Source organism: Erpetoichthys calabaricus, chromosome 10, assembly GCF_900747795.2.
Source record: "Erpetoichthys calabaricus chromosome 10, fErpCal1.3, whole genome shotgun sequence".
NCBI classification, from domain to species: Eukaryota; Metazoa; Chordata; class Cladistia; order Polypteriformes; family Polypteridae; genus Erpetoichthys; species Erpetoichthys calabaricus.
This window is the reverse complement of record NC_041403.2, coordinates 31966558-31992804: the sequence shown is the minus strand read 5'-3', so window position 1 is coordinate 31992804 and position 26247 is coordinate 31966558. Positions and strand designations below refer to the sequence as shown.

Sequence of the window (26247 nt, the reverse complement as noted above, 5' to 3'; positions counted from 1 at the left end):
TGCTCCAGTGGACGCTCCTGCTACACAAAGGTTTTACTGTATATACTTGCGCGCATACTTTACGTAAATCTGGAAGAATCCACCAGGTGGCAGTGTGAGATATCATCACGGTGAGTACAGGTTCGGCTTCGCTGTGTTGTGAATTGCCTGGAACACCCATTAAATTCTGATGACACCTTACCGCAATATCTCTGAAAAGGATGTTTAATGATTATATCCATCAATCCAGGGATGTGTCCATTCCAGCAAGCATTGGGCACGAAGCAGAAACAATCTCTAAAAGGGACATCAGCTCATCGCAAGGTGAATTCAAGCACACACATACGCTCGTGTCATTTTAGTGTCACCAAATCTGCATATCTTTGGAAGGAAACCGGAGCACACGGTGGAAACCCAGCAGGAAAACATACAAACTCCAGGTAGGGAACACCAGCGACATAACTACCGCTCCACCACCATGTCACCCCCATGTGTGTCATTATTAACAGTATTCATTATTTAAATGAAATTAACACTTTATCTGTAAAATGTAACACACATACTTTAATGCATTTCATCATGAAAGTGATATCAAGTATAAACCTAAATGTGCAGAGAGTTAGAATATCATACATTTAATGTGTTCTGTGTGGCGATTGCTGCTGTCAGGTGAGGAGGAAGCCCCAGAAAAAAAAGACGGCACAAAAGACGGTATGTCTTCTATGTTAATTAATGTTGTCTTTCTATGTTAATTAATGTTGTCTTATTTTAATTTCTTACTTTGTCTTTTATTTTTCTTTTCTTCATTATGTAAAGCACTTTGAGCTACTTTTTTGTATGAAAATGTGTTATATAAATAAATGTTGTTATTGTTGTTGTTATATGTGAGACTTTTAAAATGCTTCGTGTCATTACGATCGGGAATATGCAACACTTGAATATAAAAGCACCACGAATGCATTTGAATGTCGGCATTTTGCTTCATCACATAGATCCATTCATCAAACATCGAAGCGCGCACATCAATCACGTAGGATCCGCATAGGGGCTTTCTGTCACATGTAGATAGTAAACAGAGACTTCAAACTTTTAGCACACTTACGCCCCCTGACTTTTTGCTGGGACTGAAACTCGTGCACGCATCTTGTTAATTTCTGAGGGCCTGCTCAGATGACGCGTCAAATGAATGTTGGGAATGCGTGGCAGCCATGATGCATGCACGTACGCGTTCTGAGCGTCAAGTATAAACAAGTCCTTGTATTGAAAATAAATATATCTGGAAAATGTTAAGCTAATATTGTACCAAAGATGGCCTACAATTCATATTCTCAAATGTGTTTAGCTTTAAAAAGCTGTTTACCCAGCGCTGGTGTCTACAAAGGTACTTAGCTATACTTTATAAAGCTGATAACGTTGGAGCATCTCAGTTCAAGAATTCCTGGACCTAATGGTAGATTCAGTGGAAATACAGCTGCCGTGCCATTCTTTCCTCGTTATCTTCATCAAGAGTCAGATCTTGAGAGCTCAGTTCCTTAAAAAAAAACTTTCCATACTCTAAAGCAGTAAACACCGCACAGTGAAAACCACCACCATACTTGAGCCGATAATGAAACAACTGAATATCAACCATTATGGACAACAACACTGTACCAAAATCCTCCCCCACAAGAAAACTGGTGTACCACCACAAACTATTTCCGTAACATATTGGCTTCAGTGAAAATGGTTGATTTTGTTAAAATGTTTAACTTTTGTTTTATGGCTGTAGCTGTGTTTACCCAAAATTACCAAAGTTCTGCAACTTCAGTTTGCTTCATGGGATTCTGGCAAAAGCTTGACGCATTGAAATGATTCCACAGACAAATTATCTTCGTTTTAAAAACTTTAGTAAAAATTCAAAGTAAAACAGTTCACACAAAAAGAGAGAAAAAAATGAAATAGCAAAAAAATGAAAAGTTATTTTTAAGAAAATTTCCATTCAAAGCTTATATATCTTGATTCATTTCTTTAAGTTTGCTTACAGTTGAGCCATTTCTAAACGGTCAGAAAACTGTAAGCTTATTCCATTTTCATGCTGTAAATAGTTTTTTCAGTCCCTGCTAGCACTGAGACCTCTTCTAAACAACAACTGACTCAATTAACACACGTATTGTAGATTATAGCAAGGAAGTTCTATCTCATATTAATTTACAGGGGGTAAAAGTCTATACCAGCATTTCTCAACCTTTAAGTATTTGCGACCTGAGTTTTCATAACAGTTTTAATCGCGCCCCCCCCTAACGTTTTTTTGAAAGGAGCCCACTAATACCAATTTGTTCTTTTTTAATTATATATCTTAGATGCATATTTTATTATACCTACTTAACTTTTATCGACATTTATCTAACTTTATATTTATTTTTCTAGTATCAGAATGTAGTTTAAGTTAATTTGTTTTGGTTTCAATAGATGTATTTTTCATATTTTCGATTCTTGTTTCTTTTTTTCACATCTTTGCGCCCCCCACAGTTTGAGAACCGCTAGTCTATACCACACGCTAACAGCTATTCTTCTATCGAGCAATTTAACTTTAAGCATTAACTTACTAAGATTGGCTCAGAATATTATTTGAAGCATATTTTGAGCTGAAAAACGGAAGTCTTCCTCATTCTTAATGTTTCCTGAGTTGAAATTAACCCAAATCAAATATTTACAAGACATTTTTTGTTCTTAATCTGATTTTTTTCTCTCCTCCTTTTCTTTCCAAATAGGCATGAGTTTATTTTTAGAGGGTTAGAAAGATGTCTTTTTATTGTCCAGTGAGAGAAAGTTGCTGTTCAAATGGTTTTTACAGAAACATGCAAGGCCTGGTTGATGCATCCATTGTCTTGACCATGTAATAATAATTTAATAATAATTCTTTGCATTTATATAGCGCTTTTCTCACTACTCAAAGCGCTTAGCAATTGTAGGTTAAGGGCCTTGCTCAAGAGCCCAACAGAGCAGAGTCCCTTTTGGCATTTTTACGGGATTCAAACCAGCAACCTTCCGCTTGCCAGTGCAGATCCCTAGCCTCAGAGCCACCACTCCGCCTAACAGGTAAGCAAACGGTAAAAGAATACACAGCCTTCCGTGATCGAGGCAACAAACATTACTGGTTTTACAGTTTTTTGAAGGGAGTAGATGAAATATAAAAGGAAGTGGAGGGGAAGTTCATTAAAAGCTGACTTTTACCTTCAATATTCAGTAGCAAATCAGCTGTCTGATAGTAAAGCATAGTAAAGAGTTCAAGAGTGATACACGAACTACAGCACCACATTTCACAAGTAGTTATTGTTAAGCCCTGAAATCCATTGTGCTATAGTATATCTTGGGCAGACAGTGTGGTGTAGTGGTTAAGGCTTTGGACTACAAACCCTGAGGATGTGGGCTCATATCCTGCTACTGTATGACCCTGAGCAAGTCATGTGACCTGCCTGTAGTCCAATTGGAAAAGCAAAAGAAATGCAACCAATTGTATCTTAAATGTTGTAAGTTGCCTTGCATAAAGTTGTCAGCCAAATAAGTAAAGATCTCAATCCCTATGGAAGCCTTAAGGTGAAAACTCTGGTGCGCCATATAGATAGTCGTTTGCTAAAAGGCCTTCACTGTTTAGGTCAGTTTCTTAATGATACACCAGCTGCATCACTCCATTTCACATGTAGTGTGTCTTAAGCCTTGAATTGCATTGTGTTACATTTAAGTCAAACTCAAATCCGTCTCGATGCTGCAACATATGAATACTAGTAGAGCTGGCAATCAGGATAAACCTTCAGCTCCTACATTTCAAGAATATATTACCTTTTTTCCTCTAAAATAGTGTTTGTTTTTCATCTTAAGTGTTCTCTCCCAAAAACTTGATGTGATAGAGAAATTCTGTTGTCAGAATTTGATTTAGCACTCTCAAATCTATAAAAAAACACCTAAAATATTTGATACAGATGCTCCAATCAGGGTTTTTTAATGCCGACACTGATCACCGATATCATGTTACTGGTTGGTTGATTCTGATAACAAATTGTTTTCTTTATCTCTTTAAAAATCATTTAAAAAAAAAAAGCTTATGCATAATCAGATGCAAAGATGCCATATGTCCTATATTAATGTGTTAACTTTGGTTTTGATATAATTAACTTATGGACCACTGGTGTTACCTGCTCATGTTTTATTAACAAAATGAAATTCTGTATGCTCATTGTTCAGTAACCATAAAAATACTAAAATAAATACAATTCTTTTAAAATCTATACTTTTCTAGCTAGAAAAATATGTTAAGGAAATGTACAGTATATCCGTAATGCATATGGCATAAAAGTAAAATAAAATGCTGTCATATTGTTTAATTTCTTTGGTAGTGTAGTTATCCAAAACAAAGCTTAATTTAAAAAAGTAGTTATTGTGATGGGCAGCCTCGGCCATTACCCGGCCGGGATGCCAGCAGGATGGAAGGACCCGGGGAAAGAGAGCATCTCCAAGGATGGGTAAAGAGGGCAAGAGGGTTGAAGATTTGAGACCAATGTACACAAACTATTTTTTTTTTCTTTTACCAATTTTTCATCATTTATATAAAGATTTGGTGAAACACTTCTTGCAGTGATATGACGATATTGGCTCAATGAATAAAGTGTTGGGCTTTCCAAAGAAAGATTGAAGGTTCAGTTCTTTAATAGAAAAACGCATATTTACAGTACTTCACACGAGTAAGGATTCAACATGGTTAGGATTTTCTAAAATGAGAAATGAACATGAATCAATGTTATGTTTCACTTTAAGATGGTAACCGGTTTGGTTCCACTCTGTCACTAATGTCATTTCTGTTGTAAATGCCACAAGGGTTGGATGGGCATACGGACCAGAGGAGGGAATGGTTCCTTATCCGGATGGGAGGCTCAGAACAGACAGATGGACATCTCTACCAGGATAGAGGAAGGAGCCGGAGAAGATGGAAGGAGAGCCCACCAGAAGAAGACGTCATTGGGGACTCTTTATTCTCCTAGTATGCTAGATGGCAGCAGCCCTGGATATCGGTGCACAGTATGGAACCAGTAGGGCATGCTGGGAAGTGTAGTCCAGCAGCACAGCCCTGTTGGGGTCCATGGGTGCCGCAAGTGGGCACGGCAGAGAGATGCACTTCCTACAATAGGATTTCCGTATGACCCGGAAGTGCTTCCATCGGACAGTCACCCTGGCACCAGAAATACTCCGTGGGTATTCAATTAAAGGGACCGCACTGCCATGTCCAGGTAAGTCGGAGCTGGGAGGAAGGAAGGCAACACTCAACTGGAGGAAGGCAGTGCGGTGGTGAGAGTATTTAAGGAGAGAGGATTTATGGATTATGGAGAGAGAGATTACTTGTGTTTGTGGTACTTTGTGGAGGAGATCTGAGTAAATGTTTCATTATTTGAACCCAGAACTCTTTGCATGTTCGTGTTTGGGGGTTTGAGGCTTGCTGATGCCCTTGAATTTTATCACACTTTCAAATCACCTTCCCACCCAAGTCAAGGTTATTACAGCATGCCGAGGACTGTGTGGCATTAGGGTGGCTAAAAAATATATAAAAATTAGAATGTTTAAGTGACATGATTTTATTCAAAAATGCACTAAAAACTAAAAAAAAAATTTTTGTACTTAGATTTTGTTTGGTCATAAATGATGAAAAGTAAAATTGTGGGGCAGCCATAAAAGAATTACTTTAATTCAAATAAAATGCATAGATTCCTTAAATGATTAAAAAAAATCTCTTACAATTTGAAAATTTCTCTAATTATAACCCTTATCCTACATACCACACATACATACACAACTTTATTGTGATGCATCATTTTCTTAAGCTAGTTAGAAAATTCACAAATCTATGAATTTTAATTGAATTAAATTAATTTTTTTATGGGCGCCCCACAAATTTTATTTTTAGTCACATATGACCAACTAAATCTTTTTTTGCATTCTAATGTAATTATACTCCTTATGACAACATCATGAAGCAGTCATGTTAAATTTTGCCTGCTACCAGATAGATGCGTGTGACTTACTGTTTAAAAGTTGTACTCTGTGTGAGTGTCAAGTCATAATTGGATACATGCACAATAAAAGTCTGTGGTTCAGGATTTTTAGAAATCCAGCATTTAAGACAGACAAGACTAGAAAATATGAGCCAGAGAAAACAAATAAGTCTGAAGAGTAATCTTCATCAAGTTAAAGGATGTTAGTCTGTGAACCAAGTGAACTATAAGAGAGGACGGAGACGCACCAGGGCTCGGGGTCAATGACAGCCAGGAATGAGCATTGGAACATAATCATAAAATGCTTCCTTTAAGAAGAAATTAAATTTTGATTTATATCAAACTAGTGGGGAAGGTGTCATTCAACGTGATGCCAAATAAACAGGCACTACAAGAAGGTATTAATGGCATCTAAAATTGTGTTTTTTGACTCAGCTGAAAAACTGGGTAGGGCTACATAGCAATAACTTTAAAACCAGTTTTCAGTGAGATGCTTAAGCAAACCACAGAAATGAATCCTACAAGATGCTCCAACAACAACAGCCAATGAAATGATATTTAGGGCAAAAAATAATAATAATATTAGTTTAACACAAACTACAAATTTCCAAACCCAAGCTCAGGAGTGGCATGTTAAGATCAATGAGGTGACTTACAACAGCAAACTGAGCAGTTCAAAAGCAGCTGCTTCCAGGAGTGTCTTGTCTACCATTAATTGATTCTACCAATAAAAATATAGTAGAAACTAACAAAGTATTTAGTAAAAATAGAAATGTGCCTAAGGCCAACAAAAGGAGGAAGTTCAGTGCTCAGCTAGTGGAAACCACTTATGTCTGCGCGTGTCTCTGATTTTTTAATTTCCAACAAAGGTTTCTGCCATCTTTTCAAATTATCCTGATTTAAAGGATGCACTTTCCTATCTTGCTGGATGGACTGCTGCTACTCAGGCCGTGTGGTGTTGCTGCTCATTATTGTTCAGTACATAACCCCATAATTGGGGTTAACTGTTTACTAAAATATAATTAAATACAAATAGCCAGTAAATTTGTATGTGTAATGAAAGTGGCTTGTCTTTGTGATGCTGGTCAGAAGTACAGGGTGGTGTGTGTTATGTTTGAGGATTGCGTATCCACGTATGATGAAGTTTGTCTGCTTAACTGATACCATTCAATATAGCTAACCTGTTGTGTACTCCATAGTACTAGAGTAAGGTTTCAGTGTTCTGTCAACACTGGAACGCAAAAAGAACTCTGATTACCTCGGGGTATTTTTCACACTAGTTTGTGTGTGGATGTCCTCACCTTTTACCCAAAGACTAGGCCAACTGCAATTTGAGAAGATTTGCTGTATTGGCCAAGGGACATAGTTATCATTTATCAGTTATGTTTTCATTTATTGTATGAAGGGCTCAATCTTGATGGGTGTATTTAGCCATTAACTGCATAATTTAGTTATTCCAATTGTATCTAAAACTGCCATGCTGGGCAATAATAACACTTTGAAACTATATATTCCTCTTCTGATCTGTGTGCACTCCCACGGCTCATTTCTTTCAAGTTTCTTGTAAGTGCTATAATCTCCCTTCGTCATACTTTTTTTGACAGGCAGGTAATCTTTATTCACCTCTGGAATTTATTTAGCCTTTCCTCCCTGCATACCACAAATGACTCGGACTGATTGTTATTTTGCAATCAAATAGAAAGGATTCTTACTCCAGTGCGGCAGCCGATGTGAAGTGAGTGAAGCAAATCACCCTCTGGGTCCTGTCAATCCGTCTGTTTCTTGTTTTTATTTTTTTTTGGAGATTATCAGTATTTTAGGAGAAAACGTTACTGGATCTTTCCTGTTAGATGTAATACATAATAAAAAAGACAAACTAATAACTAAACACAAATTATTTGGAGGTATTATTTATATCAAATTTCAGGGTGTCAGAAGTGCATAAAGGCAACAAGTTCAAGACCCATCACTTCAACTTTATTACAACATATTTTGTATAACTTACTGACTGACTAGAAAATCCTGTATTTTTTTTAGTGTATCAGGACATTTTGAATCATTGATGGCCTCCCTTGATTGTTTGCTGGTAAATAGGCATGTTCGTAATTTAATTGTGTTGAAAGCTAGGTGGCGTCAAAGAGCCCCAAACACAAACGTACAAAACAGTCCTGAGTTTAAATCAAGGAGTTCTTTTATTACACAAATACCTTGTATAACAATAAACAGGTTGTCTCTTCTCTACTCTATTCTTCTCCTTCTTCTCCCCACACTAATACTCCTCCAAGACAAGTGTTGCCTTCCTTCCTTCCAGCTCTGACTCGTCAAGCTACGGAAGCGGGCTCCTTTTATGCTGGACCCGGGAGCACTTCCGGTGATGTGATATAGCCAGTTGGAAGTACTTTTGGGTCATAAGAAAGCCATGGAGGTCCTCCCCTAGCAGTGTGTGCCATCATTCATCCACCAGACACCTCTAAAGGGCTGCACCTCTGGACTCCAACTCCCATGCAGGTGTCCAAACTGGAACTCTATATGAGGGACACTGCCACCTATTATAGGGGGTGATGAACTGCTCCCTGCCGTCCTCTCTTGTCAGTTCCTGTAATCTTCAGGGATCCCAATCAGGATGAGATATTGCCCCCATTTAGTCCATCCTTCCATTACGGCATCCCAGCCAGGTAAGGATTCGGCCTCCATCCTGGGCAGGACACCCAACCATCCTCTAGGGAATTAACAATTGCCATCTACTCAATTTGGACCAGTTTTTTACGTATTAATTTTTTTAAACTCTGTGTCAAGATGCAATTTCAGCACTTGATCTCTACAAAAGTGACCTTTTCATAGTTGTCCCCAAAATGAAATGTAAAGTAGTGTTATAAGTACATAATGTTATAGTAATAGTTTACCTGTATAGCCTTGGTGACATCTGCAGATATATCCCACAGCATTTCTGTATTCAAAGTTTGCTGGCAGCTCAGGGGCTATCCCATAGTACTCCTTCCATGATAACTCTATACATGTGCCTTCAGTTGAGCATGGGTTACTACTGCACTCATTTATATCCATCTCGCAGTCTCGCCCCGTAAATCCTATGTGAACATAAAACAGCAACACAACAATAAGATATCACTTAAAACATTGGGAATTTTATTAGCAGTTCTAAATGATTGATCATGAACATACTGTACCACACTTTCATTATCAGAACTTTCACATGTAGATTTAAAAGTGAAACTTTTGGAATTTTTTTTTTAACTATAATGCTTATCACAAGAAATGACACAGATGAGAAAACTAATAATGGCTATAGTAAATATTAAGCTGGAAAATCTAGAAAAATATGTTAGTAAGAGAAACCTTTAATGAAGCACTACAGAACTGTAACCTGCAACTCTGCAGACTGCCACTCATAACTACTTACCCAGAATTAATCCACCAGATACCTGGGATCTTCTGATGACACCCTTGTTAGTAAGCTGAAGTCTCGGTAAGCAACTTTTGCCAAATGAGATTTTAGTTTTGTGGCTTCTACTTTATCTTTGTGGCTTCTACTTTAACTTTTGTTAATTTTATTTTTTGATTGACTCTACACTGTGTACACTGTGTATTGATACCTGAAGTTTGATACAGACTACTTTCAATCAGTTTCTTCTTCGTAATTTTATTTCCCACTTCTATGTGGAAGCAATGTACCTAAGCAACCTTCTCCATACAGCTCAGCTCTGCACCTCCTACCGTTTTCTTTCAGATCTTCTTTTACTTTATCTATCAACCACCACTTCTGCCTCCTATTCTTTCTCTTCTCCTGTACTTCCATTCCCATCACTCTTTGCTCACATATTCATGGTCATTACATGTCCATACCACTTCATCCTATCAAAGTACTTTCCTGTACTTTTTTAGATTCCTCTCCCACTTTTGTTGTACCTCTGATTGTTCTTGTTCTGTCCTTTTTTGTAACTCCACACATCCATCTCAACATTCTCATTTCTCCCATATGTAACTTCTTCCTCAGCGCTCCCCTTGCTGACCATGTCTCAGCTCCATACATCATTGCTGGTCTTACCACTGTCTTAAACATCTTACCTTTATCATAATTTTTTGATCACTCCTGAAACCTTCTTCCAGTTTTTCCATTTCACATTGTGCTGTGTGTTATCTTTTCATCTAATTCTCTATTCTAGGCAACGACTGATCCTAGATATGCTACTGCTTTTCAATAGCTCTCCCTGCAGGCTAACTTCTGAAACCTGATCATCATTAAACTTCAAAAAATATATTCTGTCTTCTTCCATTTTATCTTCAACCCTCTATCTTCCAAAGCCTTTCTCGATTCTATACTTCCTGTCCATTTCCTTCTTTCTGGTGCTACACAACACAATGTCATCAGTTAAAAAAGCTTGCACCAGGGGTTGATCTTTTATCTCACAAGTCAGCCCATCCATAACCATATCAAAGACATAAGGACTTAAAGTAGATTCCTGATACAGGCTTACTATAACCGGGATCTTGTCTGTTACCCCAACACTGCTTTTAAACTGGGTCTCTCTCTCTCACTCTCTCTTTATATATATTGTGGAAGCCGGCCCAGACACAGACAGGCGGACACATTCAAGTCACCCACAACACGTTTATTATGCATTATTTACAACTATAAGTGCACCACAAACCCCTAAAGTCCAGGCCAACAGTCCAATGCCTTACTCTTCAGGCTGCCTCCTTGCCTCTCCTCCCGAGCTCCGTCCTTCTCCACTCCTGACTCAAACCAAGAAACGGAAGGAGGCGGCCCCTTTTATAATCACCCGGAAGTGCTCCAGGTGCCTCCCGACAATCTTCCACCGGCACTCCCCATTTTGTCGGAAGTGCCAGCTGCGCACCCGGAAGCACTCTGGGTGTCCCGGCTTCTCTTCCCCCCAGCACTTCCGGGAGTGGCGGAAGTCCTGAGGTCCAGGGCTCCAAAGGCATTGGGGCGCCCCCTGGTGGTGACCATGGGCCCCTACAGGGTTGAGATTCAAAGCTCTATACCCGTGGTCCCCATAGGTACCAGGGCAGTCGCCCCCACGTGGTCTGGAGAAGGCATAAGCCCTCTTCTGGTCTTCCGGGGCATCCCGGCTGGGTCGCCCCCACAGCCACCTGCGACACTATATATATATATATTTTATTTATACTGTATCTATACTAGGGGGCTCTGCCTCCTGCTCGCTTCTCTCACCAACCCCTGTGCGTGCGCTAGCACCAGCTACTTCGCGTCTCTGCCGCTTGCATATGTGGATTTCACTTTCACAAAAAACAAATCTTTTAATTCACACGGATAGGCCTCTTCATTGGGAAGAAACAGTACTTTTCCCTGATGACAACACAAATTAGACGATCTACAAGTCTCTGACTTAAAGTTTAAAGCCAAATAATACCTACATATTTCTGTCATATCACCTATGTCCATATATTCAATCTCTTTTCGCTGTTCTGTTATTTCAAGTAATAATTTCCGTTTAATAGATAGATAGATAGATAGATAGGTAGATACTTTATTAATCCCAATGGGAAATTCACATTTTAATTCACATATTAGCACTAATGCCATCTTTACTATCAGTTTTTGGAGACTTTCGAATTTTAGTACTTTCATAATCTCTAAATTGCTCTGCATGTGTATTGCGCCAACATTTTTGAACCTCTTTATGAAGTTCTAGTTTGTCTTCTACTCTTTGTCTTTTATTTCTGACCCCGCTTGGAGCTGAGAGTGCAGGAATTGTGTCTGACAATAGCATTCACACGAATGAGAAGTGATTGGACCGTGGGCGTGGCTGTAAATGTTTGAGAGGAGGGCGGGACTTGTGAAAATCTCTTGGCAAAAAGTCTCATCTTGCGAGAGTTGAAATTATCTCAGAGAAAGTCTTGTCCCAGGATTTCCTTTTATAATATATATATAGATATACATACAGTATATATATGAAGCTGCTATATATACACAGTGGCGTGCAAAAGTATTAAACCCCTTGAAACTCATCATAATTTTCTGCCTGACAAAAGACTTTTACACATATTTATCTGTTCAGTATTTTTAATGAACTCATGTTGTTACAATACATTTTCAATGGTAAAGTAAATAATTTTCTGTAGATATTTAACTGAAGAAGAAAAACTCAAAAGTTAGTGTTGGCATAAATATAGTCATGCACATGAACAAGCATAAGGGCTTTGGTGATGGTAATTAACTGTCAGACCAGAGTTGGCACTGTTAACTAATGCCTTTTTTCAACTTCCTCTGCAGAATGGAAGGCTGACAGCCACTTCATTGCTGATGTCATTTCCAGGTTTGTGTGCCTGGACACTTCCCTTCCTACCACTTGAACACATATGCTGGATGTCGTCCATTTTGCTTCAGCTCCTAAAAAGATTTTCAGTCTGAAAACACTACTTTGAATTTTTTTTCCTTGATTTTGCAAGTCCTAGTATATGGGGTCACCAAGTTGGTGGCTATTTATTTTTGTTTGTGTCCTATTTTGCTATACTTTACTATATATGTATATATATATATATATATATATATATATATATATATTTTTTTTTTTTTTTTTTTTTAAAAAGGTGCGTCTCATTTTACTCCAATTTTACAGATGCTAACAAGCACATACAACTTACAAATTTTTCTATTAAACTGAATTTCAATTATTTTCACCTAGTAATTTTCTTTTTTAATACTTACCAAAGAAGCAAACTAAGTTTAACACAGACTCATATGTAGCAGCTGTCCCTAATAGTGAGCAGTAATACTTATGGACTCTACCACCATTTTCAAACATGTTGTGTTGCCAAATGTAAGCTGCAGGGAAACAACTCGATTGGGGCTTCCTGTTTAGCTGGAATGGTAGAACCCACTACTTATAATTCCCAGCAATCCCCAGAAAATTTGTGTCCCTGAAGTGTTATCTCAGGGACTATCTTTGTTGCTGGGAGGGAAACGTGACATTTTGTGATCCCTCAGCACAATTTGCTGTGTCACAGGTAAACAGGTAAGTTTCTGTACTTGAGGACAACAAGTTCAAGAGTGCATTTTGAACCCACCATTCCAGTTCTTTAAGAACTGTTACAACATATTTTGTAAAGAGGTTCTTATTACATATATAGATACATCGAACTTTCTCTATTTAGTAATTAGTATGATCTGTACTTGTATTTTAACTATGAGTTGTTCATAGCGCTGTGTACCTGCACTCATTGAACAGCGCTCTACGAAAAAAATAAGTTGTATTGTATTGTATGTTCTCCCTGTTCTCACATGGGTTTACCCCCACCGCCCAAACACATGCACATTAGGTGAATTAGTAATGCTAAACTGACCCCCATATACAAGTGGATTTAGAAAGTACTTAGACCCTTTCACTTTTTGTATTCTTAATAAATTTGCAAAAATATCTCAAATCCTATTTTCATTTTGTCTTTCTGGTGCATTAATTGTTGCTTGATGGTGGAAAAAATAAAATGAAATGATTTTAGCACAAGGCTGAAACATAAAATAATGTGAATAAAGGGAAGGGTTCTGAATACTTTCTCAATCCACATTCCTGCCTTGTGCCCAGTGCATGCTGGGATAGGCTCCATATTACTCACAACCCTCTTCTGGGTAAACAGTGTTACAAAATAAACACATGGATGGAAAAGCTCAGACTCCTGAAAGTTCATTGTCTACAAAGTTTTTCCCTTTGGCTCCCGTTCATTTGTTCAAAGTCTTCCCGCTGATTTTCTTCCTGGCAGGACATGTTAAAAAGTCTAGACTTCTCTAGAAATTGATTGAGTAACTGGCAGTGTTCAGCCAAGATACAGTAGTGGTTCTTTTTGCAAATGATAGATGATTATAATAATTATGTTTGCATTTTCAATAATCAGTTCCCTTAGATTCAGTGTATGTGATATCAGGATAAAGGAACACATTTCTTATTCACAGAAGAATGCATCTTTATAGAAATGTTCCAGTCAGAAGTAGGAAAGATTTATTACATAAGGTGGACATGTTGTTCCCAACACCCACAACCAAAGAAAAACCTGTAACAAAGCCATGAAGGAACAGATTTTTGATTATGATATTTACTAATTTATGAAAGCACAAGTACTAGTAGGAAGCTTGCTTTATCACTTCTTCTCTCCCTTGCTCAATGAACATGAATGGCAAAGGTTGGAAGAAGGTTATTCTGCTTCCAGACGGTTGCAGTTCTTTCACCTCATGCTCTCTAAGTACTACTACAAAAGAAACAGGATTAACAAAAACCTATAGCAAACATACTATGGAAGCTGTGAAGGACTCTAGTCTCAGAGATCTGGAGCCTGCAGGCATTTATGCAGTCAATCTAACACACGTTGGTCTTGTGGAACAGTGTAACCTATTGAGACTCCTCACATTAAGCTCTCCTTGATGTCACTAACGAGGTCATTATCACACCAGTGAAGGGCCTATTGATAACTACCACATTAAGATGCAAGAATTACAGATTTGTTCCACAGAGAAGTGACCACAGGTCAAACATTTGGAAGAACAAAAGATGGAAATGAACGTTTTCTTTAACCATGTACAAGAGGTTATGTTAAACTACTAAGTACAATTAAAGGAGGAATTGTAAGCAGTTAAGGGATGCTATGCTATGTTCAGTACTAATTTTCTTTAAGGAGAGGATTACAAATCTCTGTGAGGTAATGTCTAAGGTGCCCTGATGTAACTGAAAGCTGGAATGTGTGTCAGTATGTATCCTGTGAGGAGCAGATTGAAATACCAGTTTTGCATGGCCTCCATGGTCTATAATGGCTGACACAGAAGTTAGTTCTGCTGCCTCACAAATTCATCATCTTGATTTTGATTCCTGCACCCACTTGTTGTCTGAGTGAAGTTTTAACATTTATGCCATGTCTCCATGGGTTTTCCTCAAGATACTCCTCTTTTTCTCCCATGTGTCCCCAGACTTGCAGGTTGAGTTATTTGGGGACTCCGAATTAGTGCAGAGTGAGTCTGGTAATGATCTGACATCCTGCCTGGGGCCTCATATATAAAACTTTGCATGGATTTGTTTGTGAAAATATGTGCAGGGCTAAAAACAGAAAGATGAGAACAGTAAAAAAAAAAATCAGATTTATAAAACCTGGTGTAATTTACCTTTATAAATCACAATCATCTTGTAAATGAGCTGTGAACACCCCTCCAATGTCGCCCTGTAACAGCCATATATGGAGCATGCTAATAAACCTCATTCATAAGCAATCATGAAACTGCAGATGATCATTGGGTAATAGAAAAGCCTCCATCCTGACGCATCGAGACCCTGTAAGCTGCATTTATTGCACGCACGGCATTATAGCGCCTCTCGTCTGTGTTCTCAGGGTCTGGAACAGATCTAAGTTTCCAGCGTCTCAGCGAGCAGCCACTATCACCTGGCACATGTAACGATAAGATTGCTAATACAATGAATAGTACAGAATACATGAAAAAATAGAGGATTCAGCCAGTCACCTTACAAACAAGCCAGCCACCTCATACAGTACTATCACATCAAACAAAGCTTTAAATAAATGAATCACAGGTTGATCCAGGTCACTGAGAAATGATGTTTATACATATGTCTCATCTTGGCATAATATATGATTTGTGCATTAATATAATGTCACTGTTTACAATTAACAAAAGAAGTTTCATTCTCGCTAGGTGCCCTTATTGCAATTGATACGATTACTTTAGAAGAACTAGACAGTGCTACAAATTGCCTTTTTACATAAGCAAAGACATACTTTATGTATATGCACCCATAACTGGATATAACGCCTCACCAGTCTCTTAATGGCTTCCAGCACAGCAGTCATAGTAGAGTGAAGACTGGCTGAGATTTTCCTACCCTGTTGGTCAGTTCCTTGAGAAGTGACAACAGGTAGCTGTATAAACTGCCGAAAACCCAAAAAAGTTCTTCAGTGCAAATACACAGCATTGGCCCTGTTAAAAGGGAATTAAAATACAATCTGTACATCAAATTCAACATTTTTGAGGTTTAATATGTTTGTCACATCAATGCATATTATAAAAATCACTGAATGATTATATAAGTGAATCATCATTTAGCTGGTTTGGCTACATTTCCCTGCTTGATCAAGGGTGTCATCATTTACCATTTGCTCTGAAATGTTGTGTACACATGTGTCAGAATCGCTATTGTCACACACGTGCACGTCAGAGACGGTTTACAGGCTCAAATAGTGTTGATTCTCAGTCGGACCAGGGATTGGCGCTGTCATCTGATTGTTTCTGCAGACTAGCTAAAGACCATGCCTCTCAGTGACATCACCACTGGTCCACCCACTGATGACATCACTTCCGGTACCCAGAACCCATCTTCCAGCCACATCAGTTCCTGTTCCGGCCTGACTCCACCTCTTCCTCTATTCCACCATATTTATAGACCAGTTTCATCCTGATAGTCAGTTTTGTTATGAACGTGAATGTGTAAAGTTGTGTTTTCTTTGTTTTTGCCTGCCTATTTTCAAATATACGGGTTGGCCATCTCCAACCCTTTTTCTTTTGCTGCCTATTTTACTACATCGTAAATACAGGCAAGCTTTTGCTTCAGGTTTTCTTTTATAAATCCCTACATTTGTGTCGGAAGTTCCAAACGCACATTCAAGCCTCTTTTTGTGCATATGCAAGCATTATTACTGAGGCCCCAGGGCTGCTTCTTGCTTTGTCCCCAGTGCCACTGTGGCTTCCCTAACCCTGAATTGGCTAAAGGGGTTTGAAAATATTAAATAATGGGTGCTGTCTAAAGTTTCCATTTGATTTCCTGCAGGAATGTCAGTCCACAGAAATTATATATTTAAATGTATTTTTTGGGTAGAGTTTTACTTTAATCTTAATTGCAGAGCCTTTGAATTTTCATGGTACTGCAGTAATAGATGTGAGCCCATGCATGTGAGTTTACTCTATATATGAACTGCCACACAGTTTGGAGCGAAATTCTGCTATGCAATCTGAGAAACTGCACAAAAAGATACAAATATATATACAGTATAAAAAAAAGATAGATGGTTTCTAGAGTGCCATGAGAAGTTAAGTACAGTGTTATTGTTTGACATATTTGAACACAAAGTACAGCTGCCCAGTGTTTTCCAACTTTGTATTGATAGATTTTTGCTCACTTTTGTCTCTGTTTCAGTTATCTGTCCTTACGAAGACCACTCGCTTTAGCTGCACTGCAATTGTGACCATGGCAAACTCGCCCTTCTTATAGGCACTGAACCTGCTCATTTGAGTAATGGAATACCAGTTCATACTGCTCCTGACTCAGCCCTGATGCCAATCCCCAGCTGGTCTCATGGCACTAAATGTTGTTCTCAAAGTGCACAGTGGTGAAATATACTACTGAGAAAACACCACTGACAGGGTTTTTTCCTAAAAGCCCAATCTGAATTTCCTCCAAATATGTAAACTTTAAACATTCTGGTGTCTCAGCATCCCATTTCTGTTACTATACTAGTATAATATTTAAAATAACTATGGTAAGACAGGGAGAGAGAAAAAGAAATTGAACAAAAAAATTTGATGCTGAGAGGAAATAAAAAGTAAAACTTGTCATTATCAATTCAGGAGCTCAGTAGCACAGAGTAACTGAAGCTTAATTATTCATTTGTATATTGTAATGAGCGTGGCAACAAAAGAGACAGACAGACTCACAGACTTGTACACCACTGCAGGTATTTGGCATCACGTGTTTGAGAACTGCTTCTTGTCTGCTAAGATATCTTTCTGTCAGTTTGACTATTGCATCACTACATGGCATAACAACAGCAAATGGAGTTTAGATAAACATTGTGGTCTATGGGCATACAACATGTTAAAACGCTGCAATTATATTCTGGTATGGCATGTTTGTATTTCCAATTAGTCAGTAATTTTAAATCACTTAAGTTATTAGTTTAGATGTGCAGTCAGAAAGTGGATGCTGTGCAGTGCTGTCCCTGGTACTGCTCGAGTCATGGTTGTGTCACTAGGCACATTTACTGATTCTGGTGTTTTGGGTATCGAACTGTGAATAACAGAGAGCACGCACATCTGCTGCTACAACATATCGTTCACTTCTAGAAATCGTCCATTGATGTCTTTGAATGCCAATGTATAATATAAAGTTACAGAAAGGTTTTTCCCTTGCAACAGACTATGTTTATTTTTAACACATACAGTAGGCTCTCTACACTTGGAGAAGAAGTGTACTGGTACTGATATTTAAGAATAAGGGGGATGTACAGGATTGTAGTAACTACAGGGGGATAAAATTGATGAGCCACAGCATGAAGTTATGGGAAAGAGTAGTGGAAGCTAGGTTAAGAAGTGAGGTGATGATTAGTGAGCAGCAGTATGGTTTCTTGCCAAGAAAGAGTACCACAGATGTGATGTTTGCTCTGAGGATGTTGATGGAGAATTATAGAGAAGGCCAGAAGGAGTTGCATTGCGTCTTTGTGGACCTGGAGAAAGCAAATGACAGGGTGCCACGAGAGGAGCTGTGGTATTGTATGAGGAAGTCGGGAGTGGCAGAGAAGTACATAAGAGTTGTACAGGATATGTATGACGGGAGTGTGACTGTGGTGAGGTCTACGGTAGGAGTGACAGATGCAGTGAAGGTGGAGGTGGGATTACATCAGGGATTGGCTCTGAGCTCTTTCTTATTTGCAATGGTGATGGACAGGTTGACAGACGAGATTAGACAGGAGTCCCCATGGACTATGTTGTTTGCTGATGACATTGTGATTTGTAGCGAGAGTAGGGAGCAGGTTGAGGAGACCTTGGAGAGGTGGAGATATGCTTTAGAGAGGAGAGGAATGAAGGTCAGTAGGAACAAGACAGAATACATGCGTGTAAATGAGAGGGAGGTCATTGGAATGGTGAGGATGCAAGGAATAGAGTTGACAAAGGTGGATGAGTTTAAATACTTGGGATCAACAGTACAGAGTAATGGGGATTGTGGAAGAGAGGTGAAAAAGAGAGTGCAGGCAGGGTGGAATGGGTGGAGAAGAGTGTCAGGAGTGATTTGTGATAGACGGGTATCAGCAAGAGTGAAAGGGAAGGTCTACAGGACGGTAGTGAGACCAGCTATGTTATATAGGTTGGTGATGGTGGCACTGACCAGAAAGCAGGAGACAGAGCTGGAGGTGGCAGAGTTAAAGATGCTAAGATTTGCATTTGGTGTGACGAGGATGAACAGGATTAGAAATGAGTACATTTGAGGGTCAACTCAAGTTGGACGGTTGGGAGACAAAGTCAGAGAGGCGAAATTGCGTTGGTTTGGACATGTGCAGAGGAGAGATGCTGGGTATATTGGGAGAAGGATGCTAAGGATAGAGCTGCCAGGCAAGAGGAAAAGAGGAATGCCTAAGAGAAGGTTTATGGATGTGTTGAGAGAGGACATGCAGGTGATAAGCATAACAGAACAAGATGCAGAGGACAGAAAGTTATGGAAGAAGATGATCCGCTGTGGCAACCCCTAATGGGAGTAGCCGAAAGAAGAGGAAGAAGTTTAATCATGATCTTTCTAGGAGACTTTTTGGCTGTAGACAGTTTATTGCAATCAGAAGCTTGCTCCTTGTCGGACCAGATTAACGAAAGCACCTCTGATGTTTGCAGGTCAAAATCACTGCCCCTACTTTGAGTGCCACCTTCATGAGACGTTGGATTGGTTTAGAAATGTGACACTCAGTGAGCCGTCTAATTGTCCCCACCCACTTTTAAGCAAAATGCACTCATGGCTGTCTCCAAACATATATATAATACTTCTGGCTCTGCTCCACTATTCCATGGTGTTTGGGGTACTGAAACGCGAACAACAGAGTACACACAGTCACTGCCTTAACCTATCATTCACTTCTATCACTAGTCCATTGAGATCTTAGAACACCAAGATTCAGTTCCATTACAGTATATATTTCAATAGCAGTGTCTTACATTCTAGAAAACAGGGTTTGAATCAAGGTCTAGTCATTATGGTTGAAAAGCATGTATTAATTTTTTCCCCAGAAGACAGAAAAGACACGCACTTTAGGTGAATTAGCAGCTGTAAATGGCCAGGTGTGAGTGAGTGGGCCCCGAGATGGACCGTCCCTCTGCCCAGAGTGGGCTTCTGCCTTGGATCCAATGGTGCAGGGAGAGGCTGAATTGGCACAAGTGGGTTGTTACTACATATTTATGAAAAAATTTCAAAGCTATAAATAATTAAGATAATAATAATAATAATAATAATGCATTTTATTTATAGGGCACTTTGCATTAGCAGTAAAGCTCAAAGTGCAACATAAAAAGTTTAAACAAAGGTAAAGCAAGATAAAAACAGATAAAACAACAATAATTATAGCATTCTTGTTAATATGCTTTCCTAAATAGAAAAGTCTTTAGCTGTTTTTTAAAACAGCCCACAATCTGTTGTGTTCTCAAGCTCTCTGGTAGGGCATTCCAGAGCCGTGGAGCAGCGACTGCAAAGGCTCGGTCACCCATTGTATGAAGTTTGGTCACAGGGGGGCGAAGGCGGTGGGCATTTGTAAAACGGAGGTTTCTTGCAGTGGATTTAGAGAAAAGCCAAGCAAAATGACACCTTTTATTGGCTAACTAAAAAGATTACAATATGCAAGCTTTCGAGGCAACTCAGGCCCCTTCTTCAAGCAAGATGTAATCTGAAGAAGGCCTGAGTTGCCTCGAAAGCTTGCATATTGTAATCTTTTTAGTTAGCCAATAAAAGGTGTCATTTTGCTTGGCTTTTCTCTACATTCATAATGGCTAACACGGTACAACAGCCTAGTATTGCAGTGGATTGTAATATAAGGAGTTCTTTAAGATATTGTGGAGCATTTCCATGGATACACTGGTGAGTAAACAAACAAACAAACACCTTATTTAACAAACAATCCTGAAAGATTACACCTGGTGAGTAGCTATTCAACAAAAATGTAAGGAAATGCAATTTCTTAGCAAAGTAAAAATAAAAAGTAAGAAAATTTCACGGTTTAGTACCCAGAATTTTTCCTTTTAGGAGAAATAACTTTGTGTAGGCATTTCTTATGTGGAAGAAGTCTATCAGACATTTACATCGAGCTAAGGGAATGTCTGTGCACTCGGCCACACACTACTACTTCAACGCACCAAATATTGTGTACAGACTACTTGAAGTCCCCACTCAGCATCTCAGTATGATTGATATTTCAAATTTGATTTCCTATCCAAAATCACTCCATTTTTCTTTATGGGCCATTGTGAATTTGCTCAGGTGTTTTGGATCATTGATCCACTTTCTTTACAGCTTCAATTTTTTGTCAGAAGTCTTGCATTCTGCTGTAGGATGTGCTGGAATTGTGGAATTCATGATTGTATCAGTTGTGTATGCTGGCTTGAGCATATTTTGAGTTTCTTTTATCATTTATTTTGTTTTGTTTTCTAAAATTAGATTCTTCCAGGCATCTAATATAGCCTCTTCATCATGATTTCATGGGGACATAACCATGTGACATGGAGGATGTGGCTAATTAATTCAGTATGTAACATAATAGCAGCTTTTTGAACTGCCCATGTCTGTTCTTTGGTACCTAATTAGCTACTTCTTTTTAAGCACTTGGACTATCTGTGAAAATGCACCTTTCACATAAGACTGTTTATTTAGCACTTTTTCATCCCACCCTGGAGTTCTATCCATCTGTGTCTGTCACAACAGTCATGTGGTGGAAGGATAGGGACCATGAATTGGGGAGCTTTGTCGTTAGTTTACACAAACATGTGTGGCCCACCATCTAGAGCACCATGCATGCAGCACAGCAGCCCTTTGAATGAGTTCTCCTGGGTGGTGGTGTGCGCCATGCACTTCTGCTTTTGTGGGTGCGTCTGGTGATTGTGTAGCTAAAAGTCTATTTGTTCCAGTCTGCTTTGTCATTTTTCGTTTCTGTAGTAGTATTTTTGTTTGCTGTTTAAGAGAGTCGATGCTCATGTAGGTGTTCATATTGGCATAAAGGTAGATGAGAAAAGTAAACCTTTGTGGGTTCATCCATAAGACTTTGGTACTTGCCTAATAACTTTTCACAGTAATGGGAGGACCTGTACTGAGCTTCTCTGTCTGTACTGTCTCTGACTGACTCAAAGAGACAGTAAGGTTTTAAGAGGAAGGATCTGGAGAATGAAACATCGTCAAATAATGGCAGTTTGCAATCTAAAGTCTATTCTAAATCTTTCATCAAGCCCAAAACACTAATCAAAATTTAAAGTCGTTAGTTAGCGAGAGAAATCAGATATGACAGGAAAAAATACACTCAAATTAGTTTGCAATCTCGGATAATCATAAGTAGATGTGTTGACCTTTATACTGTAACTTTTGATAATGTAACAAGCAGTGCACACCTGAGTGTTTCTGGGTAAGATCTCCATAGAAGTACAGTATACTGAAGTTAGGTAACAAAACAAAAATAGTGTTGCAACAAGGTGCAAAAATAGTTTACTTTTTAATGGACAGATTTTAGAGAAAAAGATAACATATAATCCTTATATATAATACGCTGCCATGGCTGTTCATTTGACCTATTGACCTGAAATTTGGTACACATATACTACGTGACGTCTACTATCCACTTTCAGGGTGGTGATTGACCTCCAAGGTTATTCCTGTTTTTATTTTTATTTTATTTTATTGTAGAATCAACTCTCGGCAGCGGCCAGCAGGACAGCCAATCAGAGCATGTGTACGGGCACCGTTCTCATCTCTACCACCTTATTGAGGCAAACTGAAGACTTAAGTGTCAACTTAAGTGAAAAATTAAGGAAAATGTATTCAATAATTGCAACACAAACACTGACTTAATCAGTTTTTACACGAAAACAAGAGAAGAAGCCGTCCGCAGCCGCTCTCTCACATTAGCACACAATAAGTGTGACCATTGTATTTCTTGGCGTATAAAATCCCCATAAACAATATCTTTATATATAATTCACTACCACGGCTGTCCAACCTTTTTAAATCACCTGTAGCTCGCAAACCGTTTGAACTATTGACCTGAAATTTGGTACACATATACTATGTGGCGTCTACTAACCACTTTCGGGGTTTTGATTGACCTCTCATCCCTACCACCTTCCCGTCACTTCCCCTACCTCTTCATACCTTAAATCATTCTTGAGGCAGATTGAACACTTAAGTGCCAGCTTAAGTGAAAAATTAAAGAAAACGTACTAAGTAATTGCAACACAAGCACTGAGTTTTAACGTGAAAAGATGCCAACGAAAGAAGAGAAGAAGCGGGCCGCTAAGGGTGGAGAAAAGAAGAGCTGCTTAAGAAGCAGCAAGCATATCAACCTCTGAGCAAATGAATGTTAAACGTACAGAGAAAGAGGATGAAAACTAGGAATGTTCAAGTCGAGTTTATTCACTGCACATTATCGTGCAATGCGCCGCTCCTGGTATATTTAGATTTCCTGTTGTAAAATAATAATCCCTGACTTGACACATACTTTATCATTAAAAGGTCCGGACGTCCCATAGAAAATGAGAGAGCACATTATAACACTACTTCTGTCTTCTTCTGTAATCTCTTTTGTCTCCATTGTGTTTGTACAAACAATCACACAATGTGTCAATGCAATCAGAGCATGGGTTTACTTTTTAAAAAATGGCGAGAGACTTTCAAGGGGGTAATCCAATAGAGAAATCAGACAGGCTGGGTCAATAAACCCTAAATTTGTCAAAGCAACCAGAACCAAAAGGAGTGAGCAGAACATGTAGGTCTTTAAGCAGGCAAGAAAGCAGTCAAAAACCACAAGAAAACCAGAAAACAAATGAAATTCCCAAATATTCTTTTGCTGCTATATCTTTTTATTTCAAAAGACAAACGGTCTCCAGATTTTGTAGACAGCCTCATGATGCTACAGTCATACTCAGGTGCTATGCATGAATAAATGTGTCCTCCTGAAATGCAGCATTATAGCAAAAGACACACAAGCTGGTGCAGGTGGTGACATTACCAAACAAATGCCTAAAAATGGTAAAAACTAAAGAAAGTACTTAGCAAAATTACTAAATTCTCCCAGTTCCTGAAAAAATCTTTGACTCAACTGCAGTTTTTGTGTGAATTAATGGTTTCTTTTATTTTCCTTTATGTGTCTGCTGGCCTTGATGAATTGATCCACTAATAGTAACCTGCCCAGGCTTTAAAGATACAAAGCAGCTCTAAACCATCAGGCTTTACAGCTGGTGTTTCAATTCAAAAGCAGTTTTTGATTTGACTAACATGGCACATCTGGCATTGCTGCAAAAGCATCTCCAACTTTCACCTTCCAGAGCTTCTGTTCTGTTATGTATTTTAAGTTCTTCCCTCAAGATCTGCCATGGACACCACATCTGTTCATTCTCTTTCTAACGATTAACTCAGCCACCAAAACAATACTTGACCAGGAGTTCTTTAAAGCTCATTTGGCTATCTTTCAATTGGCATACTATTTAATTATTTAGGATAACTTTTTTTTGGTAATATGCATCTGATCATTAAAATTCTCAACAAATAGAAAGTCAATAGAAAAAATATCTTTATAGTGTTTTGTAACTCATTCCAAAAACATAAGGATCCTCAATCCTCCTTCTAAAGGCTTCTGGAAGGTCACATAATCTTGGTATGATGAGTTACCACTCAGTTCAGTTCAGTTCAAGTTGTTCTCATTGTACCTTATAGAGTTAATGTTGGATTGATTGCTGGTTCTACTTGCACAGAAAAATGCAAAGGCATTAACTAAAGTGCAGATGAGACAGCAGATGGAACAGTCACAAACTGCTAAAAAGAGCAATGGTGGTTGACACTAAATAAATAATAAATGTGTAAGTATTTCAAATTAAAAATTTAGTAGCTTGTGACCTGCTGCACCCCAAACACACAGACACAACCAAACCACATGATCTGTTAAATCGGTCACAATTCCTCTTCTTTCCTTTTCCACCTTCAAGCAAGCCTTGTCCACCTCTTCCAGACTCTGACTGCAGGATAACGCAACCCAAACCCTCGAGTACTTCCGGTGCAACAGGATAGCCACCTGGAAGCACTTCTGGATCCGGTGGAACCTCTCTGTAACAGGGGAGTCTGCTACTAGCGGCTCCTGCTAGCGGCACCCAAGAAGCTGACCAAAACTGCAACTCTCGTACAAACCTGCAGCTGTCCAAAAAAGAGCAATACCAAGGGAACACTGCCACCTGGTGTACTGGGGGAACACAGAGTCCTGGCAGCAAGTCACCCTCTGCCCTTTTCTCTTAATGGTCTCCTGACCGGCAAAGGTACAACTAACCAACCCAGTTGGGATGCTCGTCCATCCATATCCTTCCTTTATCATGGATTCCTGACTGGGTAAGGAACCATTCACCCCAGCTGGGGTATCAGTCAACCCGTGTCACCATAACAAGAGGCAAAAATAAAGCTAGAAAGATATAACATGTGTCAGACAGAACAAGAAACAATAAGACAGTAAAATCAAAACTTAATTGTGGAGGTACCTACAGTATATTACAGTATATTGGCTATGGGTTGAGCAAATGATTGTACTATATGGAAGTCAACAGTTTAATTATTCAAAAGTAGATACTATTTGAGAGACTGCTTGCTTGCTGGATATCAGGGGGCAAACAGTTTGTTGCTGGTTTGTGTGAGGTCTGATACAGTATAAAGGCCTATCTTAAGATGTAAATGTCCATATGAATAAGAACATTAGAATGATGTGTCCAATCATGATGTAGACAATTTTAACCACCTTCTGCTGGGACTTGGAGTCTCCCGTAGTGCATTTCCACAGCAGAGAGTGATACAGACAGACAATAAGCAAACCACTCTGAGTGTGTATAAGTTAGAAAGGAGACAGAAGACCTTACTGTACTTCAGTCTTCTCAAAAAGTGAAGGTGGTGTTGAGCCTTCATAGCAAGATACATAGAGGTGAGGGGCCATGATAGATCCTCAGTGATATGGACCCCGAAACTACACACTCTTCCTACGTCAATATTCCTAAGTCTTCCAAAGTTTTACTCCTTAGTTTTTGTGACAATGAGGGACAAAATATTGTCATTAGATCATTCAGTGAGAAGTTTAACTTCCTCCGCATAGGCTGTGTTGCCATTTTATTTATCAGATCCAATGTTACAGTTCAGTGTCTTTTGTTATTTATTTATTTTAGCTTAATAAAATTTTGTTGGAGACTTCCCTAAGGCTTTAAATCATACACTTTTAGTTT

The 26247-nt window shown here is 38.8% G+C and overlaps 1 protein-coding gene across 4 annotated transcripts in view; it reads right to left on the bottom strand.

Annotated features, from left to right (window-relative positions):
- crb1 (crumbs cell polarity complex component 1) overlaps positions 1-26247 on the bottom strand; it is a 223505-nt gene that overhangs the window by 127773 nt on the left and 69485 nt on the right. For all 4 annotated transcript variants that reach the window (XM_028811039.2, XM_051932884.1, XM_051932883.1 and 1 more), the window contains exon 5: positions 8903-9085. In XM_028811039.2, the coding sequence (XP_028666872.2) occupies positions 8903-9085 (183 nt within the window). The remainder of the gene's footprint in view (positions 1-8902; positions 9086-26247) is intronic.